The sequence below is a fragment of the Protobothrops mucrosquamatus genome, unplaced genomic scaffold, assembly GCF_001527695.2.
Source record: "Protobothrops mucrosquamatus isolate PMUCROS unplaced genomic scaffold, P.Mucros_1.0 scaffold1785, whole genome shotgun sequence".
In the NCBI taxonomy this organism is placed as follows: domain Eukaryota; kingdom Metazoa; phylum Chordata; class Lepidosauria; order Squamata; family Viperidae; genus Protobothrops; species Protobothrops mucrosquamatus.
In genome coordinates, this window is record NW_015387923.1 from 311,920 (window position 1) to 319,371 (window position 7,452).

The 7,452-nt window shown below is 39.0% G+C and overlaps 1 protein-coding gene across 1 annotated transcript in view; it reads left to right on the forward strand.

The window, feature by feature from the left end:
- Positions 1–366: 366 nt before the first annotated feature.
- USP49 (ubiquitin specific peptidase 49) overlaps positions 367–7,452 on the forward strand; it is a 16,260-nt gene continuing 9,174 nt past the window's right edge. The window contains exons 1-2 of the mRNA XM_015823152.1: positions 367–1,758; positions 3,235–3,439. Of these exons, the coding sequence (XP_015678638.1) occupies positions 376–1,758; positions 3,235–3,439 (1,588 nt within the window). The 5' untranslated portion in view covers positions 367–375. The remainder of the gene's footprint in view (positions 1,759–3,234; positions 3,440–7,452) is intronic.

Genomic DNA, 7,452 nt, shown 5'->3' on the forward strand with positions numbered 1-7,452 from the left:
TAGGCAACCTTGGCTCTTTTATGACTCGTGGACTTTTTTTATGACACGAGTCATAAAAGAGCCAAGGTTGCCTACCCCTGATCTAGTGTGTTCTCACAGTGGCCAAACAACTGCTCAAGGAAGTGTACTAGTTTACCAACAGGCTGCTTTACTCTAACCACAAGAACTAATGAGTAGTGATTAGATAATTAATAAAAAAAATACATGCCTGGAATGTATCCAATCTCCTTTCCCCTATTTTATTAATCTATTAAGCTCTACAAATATGTGATACTCTTGACAAACATAGAATTTGTATATTTTTGACTGTGTGCAATAATTACATGCTTCTCTGTCTACTTTGTAAGGTTAAAGCAGCGGAGTTTTATGTAAGACATGGATAGATGCAAACATGTTGGGCGGCTAAGACTTGCCCAGGATCATTCCATTCTGAACCCCCAGAAGTGGCACTGCATGGACTGTAACACCAAGGAATCCATTTGGGCTTGCCTAAAATGTTCCCATGTGGCATGTGGAAGATATATTGAGGACCATGCACTTAAACACTTTGAAGAGACCAGACATCCTTTGGCTATGGAAGTAAACGATCTGTATGTATTTTGTTATCTTTGTGAAGACTATGTATTGAATGATAATCCTGAGGGTGACCTGAAATTACTGAGGAGTTCTTTGTCTGCAGTTAAAAGTCAGAAGCATGATCCTTCTGCTAGAAGTGGTAGGACATTGCGGTCAATGGCTTTGGGGGAGGATGTTTGCAACCATCAACGAGCCCCTCAAGGTCAACCTCAGATGCTTACAGCTCTCTGGTATAGACGGCAATCGTTGCTTGCAAAAGCATTGCGAACATGGTTTGATAAGAGTTCTAGAGGCCAACGGAAACTAGAACAAAAAAAGCAAATGGAAGAACTGGAGAGGAAAAAGGAAGTGGCCAGGCAGCGACGTCAAGAGATGAAACGGAGATTGTTAGAGGAGCTGGCAAACACTCCTCCAAGAAAAAGTGCAAGGCTTTTATCGCACATTCACAGAGAGAATCTGATTCCTCGGAAGTTCAGAGATATGGAAGCAAATTCCCCTACCTCAAGACGAGTGCAGAGTAGCAAATTCAAACAATTCTATTCCATCCGGCGTAAACCTCTTATGACTCCTGGTGTGACTGGACTAAAGAATTTAGGAAATACGTGCTACATGAACTCTATCCTCCAAGTATTAAGTCACCTCCAGAAATTTAGAGAATGTTTCCTGACGCTGGATCTTTGTGAAACTGAAGAACTCTTAGCTAAGACTGTAATTGGAAAATCTAGAATATCTGGAAAGCTAGTCACTGGATCTACTCCAACTGAGTCAGGCAGAAATGATCAGCTGGGTTCATTTGGCAGGCAAAGCCTCTCTGTTGGTTTAAATGGTGGGTCCTCAATAAGCAAAAGTTTAGAACTAATACAGCCCAAGGAACCAAGTTCAAAGCACATCTCTCTTTGTCATGAACTGCACACACTCTTCAGAGTTATGTGGTCTGGAAAGTGGGCTTCAGTGTCTCCTTTTGCCATGCTACACTCTGTATGGAGTTTGATTCCAGCATTTCGAGGTTACGATCAGCAAGATGCTCAGGAATTTCTTTGTGAATTGTTGGACAAAGTGCAGCAAGAGTTGGAATCGGAAGGAACAAAACGCAGGATCCTCATCCCTTTTCCACAAAGGAAGCTCACCAAGCAGGTCCTGAAAGTGGTGAACACCATTTTTCACGGGCAGCTCCTCAGTCAGGTGAGCATGTTATCCAATCCTTTGCCCAGGCCAGAAATACTCATTTTCATACATAGAAAAAGAATTGACATGTTTTTTCTAATGCAGTAGAGTTGTTGCATGGTTCTTTTTTTCTAGTTGCAGCCAAAGGTGAGCTTTTAAAATTTAGCAGGCAATTTTGTGTGTGTTGTATGTACTGACTTGATTCTTCCTCTTCAGATTCTTGTTTCTATTAAGGCAGTGTTTCTCAACCTTGACAATTTTAAGGCATGTGGACTTCAACTCCCAGAATTCCACAGCCAGCATTGCTGGCTGTGGAATTCTGGGAGTTGAAGTCCACATGCCTTAAAATTGTCAAGGTTGAGAAACACTGTATTAAGGTATTTTATGACTATATGGGTGTGATTGTTGCTTCTTCTTTCCTTGAATATACACCCTTGTATATTCTCATATGTCTTTTATAAACTTTATCATTTCTTCAAAAGCATATTTGATAGAGTGAAGCTGGTTTTACATTTTAAGCCATAAAGAATTTTTCGCAAAAACAGTTTATCTTTTCTTAAAATAGCATTTGATACTTTTTTCACTTATATGTTTTATAAATATGAACTTGTTCTTATGTAGCAGTGATCCTTGGCATTATAACTAAGTGAGCTTCAGTCTTAGAAACTCTGCTACCTTTCACAATCTCTGATTTCTTAATGTTTTTATTCATTCTATCTATAGAGTCCCACTTTTCCTAATGCTGGAACTGTGGGAGAGGATCATAATGAGGGCTCATTCAGAGCTGAAGCTCATATACCATTAGATCATTATTTTTTTACAAAGAGGAGTGTGGCAACAGGTGTTCTGATTTGATAAACCTAGCAAATTGAATAACACATTTTCTTTCTTTAACCTGTTTTATATCACTGCCTGTTGTGATATATATAGAACACCCTCCCCCAAATACTGTATACCCAATCACATATGTACTACACCTATATATGTATAGTATGTGGTATAACAAACACACACACATATATTCTCTCTCTCTCTCTCTCTCTCTCTCTCTCTCTCTCTCTCTCTCTCTCTCTCTCTCTCTCTGTGTGTGTGTATGTGTATGTGTATGTGGGTGAATCCTATCTCAATCCTGCTATTGATATTTCAGCAGTGCAATATTTGGGTGATTCCAGGGATCTGGAATTAAGCAGCTTATTCCTGCTTAATTGTTAAATAGTTTGATTTTTTTTAAAGCAACATTTTAAAATTAACATTTATGCTAATAGAATAATCTTTGTGTTAGACACAGATTCCAATAGAGCAAAACTGATTCTTATAGTAGAGAGCTGTATGAAGGTAGTAAAATAACACAATGTTTTTTATGTGAGAATTTTAAAACAAAATATCCTACGGATGGTTACAGATTTGGGCCATTTCAGACTGGAAAATAAGCCCACAGAAATCACAATTTTTGTCTCTGTTGGGATGTTCTGATATTCTTTTTTTCCTTGACAGGTCACTTGTATAACATGTAATTATAAATCCAATACCGTGGAACCCTTCTGGGATCTTTCCCTGGAATTTCCAGAACGTTACCATTCTATCAATAAAGGGATTGTGCCTCTTAATCAGACTGAGTGCATGTTGACTGAAATGTTGGCCAAATTCACAGAAACAGAAGCTTTGGAAGGGAGAATTTATGCATGTGACCAGTGTAACAGTAAGAAAAATCTGTTTTGTTATGTGTTCTCATTGAATCTGTTCAGAAATGTCCTTGTATGTTTTTATAATTGTAAAGCTCAGTTTTTTCCAAGAAGGTGCTTCCAGATATATGGCATGTGAAGTCATGGAATTCCCAGTCAATGCAGTCATAAGTCCTGCTGGTTGGGAATTCTGAAAATTTAAGTCCCACCTAGCTAGATAATATCAGATGAGCAAAACTGCTATAGTTTCTCTTTCATTATTTTTAAATTGCTACGAAAGAGTTTGGAAAGTTATTAATAATGTTGTTTACATAATATCAGCAATTAAAGATGATCATAGATTGTAAAAGAATTTTACTTCAAAATAGAATTGTCAACAGACTGTAGTGTCTTGTATGTCTCTTTCCCAAAAGAAAGCAAAGAAAAATTTATTATTTCTTCTGGCAGATTGCTGAGATGTCTACTAGATATGCTGGAGATACAAGAAAACAACATTTCTTGAAAGAGACTGCTTTCTCTCAAAGGATAGAAATAGTTGTTTTAGAACACTACTGTACAGATTATAGCCCCATAAAAAGGAATGGGCTGGATGAGGTCCCAAAATTGCATTGAGTCCTTAAGTTTTTGTTTTGGGATCTTCAGAATTTTTTTTCAATCACTGTTTTCAGAAACCAGAGACACTGTTTATTGCCATTTTTAGGACGCAACCAAAGCTGCACAAATAAAGCAAATTAAAAATCCTAAATTCCCATCCTATAAAGAAAGGAAAGAAAATCAGAAAAATGTCAGACTGTCCAAAAAGAATATATGTATTATCTTGCCAATTTTGCTTCACTGATCAACAGTTATAATCCTGCCACCTTAAAAAATGTACAATGACCCTGGTCATTAAAAAAAACATTGCCCAACCTTGCCCTACAACCGTGGTAATTGTCCCTAGAAACTTTCCAGATGTTGCTATCAAATTTTACTTTTTAGGAGCTAGAAGGAGAAGTAATTTAATATTTCTGTGGAATAATTATGTTGCATTATAATTTAATCTTTTCCACCTTATTTCTTTGTTTGGAACTAAAAAAATAAAAGGAATGGCATATTGGGAGAAAGCAATACAGGTAGTCCTTGGGTTATGACAACGACAATTGGAAGAACTAAGTGATGCAAGTGATGCATCAATAAGTGATGCAATTGTAAAGTATGATGTCACATGACTACATCACTTAATGGTGGCACTCCTGGCAATCCTGAAGATAAAGAGTGTGTCATCCCAGGAGCATGGTTCATTAAGTAGGAAAAAGTAGAGGTCCCAGGCAAGGATCATGGGGGGGAGGGGGTGCCACAGGCAGGCCCTATGGAGTGTGAGTGGGCTGGTGGTGGTCACAGATACGTTAGCAGAAGCTGTGGGCGGGCACTGAGGGGTGGGTGCTGTGGGGGATGCTGCCAGGGATTCACACCACGAAGCAAGAGGTGCTGCCAGTAGGAACGTGCTACGGAGAACAGATAGGGGTGCTTCTGAGTATGAGATCCCTGGGGACTTCATAGTGAGGCTCCTCAAGAGGAAAAAGCAGCAGAAGTGACTTGGGATCTTCTCTGCCAGCTTTCTCATTGACTCTGCTGATGGGAAGCTGGCAAAGAAGGTTGCAAATGGCAATCACGTGACCATGGGACATGGCAATGGTCAGAACTTTGAGGATCAATCATAAGTACTGTTGGTTCAGTACCACTTTAACTCTGAAGTAAACAAGCGGTAATAGGTTGAGCACTATGTAATGTTTGAAGGAAAATGATAGTTCTAGTCATGCCATGAATTCTTGAAATGCTTACAGTATATATAGATGACTTGGAGCAGGTAGATTTCAAATTTGAACCAAGAGACTGTCTTGAATTTTCCGCATTTGGAACTTTAAACATGACAGTGCAATAGTGCAATGCATATATTCAAGCCTCATGTTGCACTTCACAGGCTCAGAAAAATAGTGCATATATATATATTGGTTCCCACAGAAGCCAACAAAAGGGAACTATGTTAGGGAAACACTGAACTTGGCACAGGCAGTCCTTTAAATAGCAAAGAGAGTGAGAGGCAAACTGTTTATTGCTTGTCTTTTATTTTTTATTCTCACCGTGTTTAACGTTTAATTGGTATTTTTTAAAAAAACTTTCTGGGTAAAAGATTTTTCTTTTTATAACTTTTCTGCTAATTCCTTCATGAAATGAGAACAAATTGGTTTTGAAATCCATAACTAGTCCATGTATAGCTAAAGAAATTGGGCTACAATCCCATACTTCAAGAGAGAGCAACCTGCAGCTCAAGGCCTTATAGCACTTGAGCACCTTCTTTGTGGTCCTTGGAATTTCCTTGATGAAAATATATAGTAATATTCCCACCGTTTTGAAGTAGAAAACTGAAAATCATAGCCCTAAAAATAGACATGTTAAAGTTTAAAAAAGCAACTCCCCAAACCACCAAAACTAAAAAAAAAAAAAAAAAGTTGAAAGAGGTACAGTTGCAAGAAAAAGTATGTGAACCCCTTGGGATAACGCGGAGTTTTGCATGAATTGGTCATAAAATGTGCTCTGAACGTCATCTAAGTCACAACAATAGAAAAACACAGTCTGCTGAAAATAATAATACACAAACATTACATGTTGCCATGGTTTAATTGAACATAACATGTAAACATTCATAGTGCAGGGAGGAAAAAGTATGTGAACCGTTGGACTTAATAACTGGTTGACCCTCCTTTGGCAGCAATAACCTCAACCAAACGTTTCCTGTAGTTGCAGATCAGACCTGCACAACGATCTTGAGTAATTTTGGACCACTCCTCTTCACAAAACTGTTTCAGTGTAGCAATATTCTTGGGATGTCTGGTGTGAATCGCTCTCTTAAGGTCATGCCACAACATTTCAATCGGGTTGAGGTCAGGACTCTGACTGGGCCACTCCAGAAGGCGTATTCTGTGCTGTTGAAGCCACTGTTTTGTTGAATTACTTGTATGCTTTGGGTCATTGTCCTGTTGCATCACCCATCCTCTGCGGAGCTTCAGTTGGTGGACAGATGGTCGTACGTTTTCCTGCAAAATGTCTTGATAAACTCTGGAATTCATTTTGCCATCAATGACAACAATCCGTCCAGGCCCTGAGGCAGCAAAGCAGCCCCAAACCATGATGATCCCTCCACCATGTTTTACAGTGGGGATGAGGTTTTGATGTTGGTGTGCTGTGCCTTTTTTTCTCCACACATAGTGTTGTGTGTTTTTCCCAAACAACTCAATTTTGGTTTCATCTGTCCATAGTATATTTTGCCAGTAGTGCTGTGGAACATCCAGGTGCTCTTTTGCAAACTTCAAACGTGCTGCAATATTTTTTTTGGACAGCAATGGCTTCCTCTGTGGTGTCCTCCCATGTACTCCATTCTTGTTTAATGTTTTCCTTATTGTAGATGTGTCAACAAAAATGTTAGCATGTGCCAGAGATTTCTGTAGGTCTTTAGCTGACACTCTAGGATTCTTCTTTACCTCAAGAAGCATTCTGCACTGTGCTCTTGCAGTCATTTTTACAGAACGACCACGCCTAGGGAGAGTAGCAACAGTGCTAAATTTTCTCCATTTGTAGACAGTCTGTCTTACCGTGGACACATGAACATCAAGGCTTTTGGAGATACTTTTGTAACCCTTTCCAGCTTCATGCAAGTCAACAATTCTTGATCGTAGGTCTTCTGAGAGCTCTTTTCTGCGAGGCATGGTTCCCATCAGACAGTGCTTCTTGAAACCAGTAAACCCATAACAGGTGTGTGTTTTTAAAGGGCAGGACAGCTGTCAGCAACACATTCAATATCATCACACTGATTGGAGTCAAGGTTGGCTCCCTCCTGGCTCCAATTAGCTCTTGGAGACATCATTAGGCTAGGGGCTCACATACTTTTTCCTCCCTGCTCTGTGAATGTTTACATGTTATGTTCAATTAAACCATGGCAACATGTAATGTTTGTGTATTATTATTTTCAGCAGACTGTGTTTTTCTATTGTTG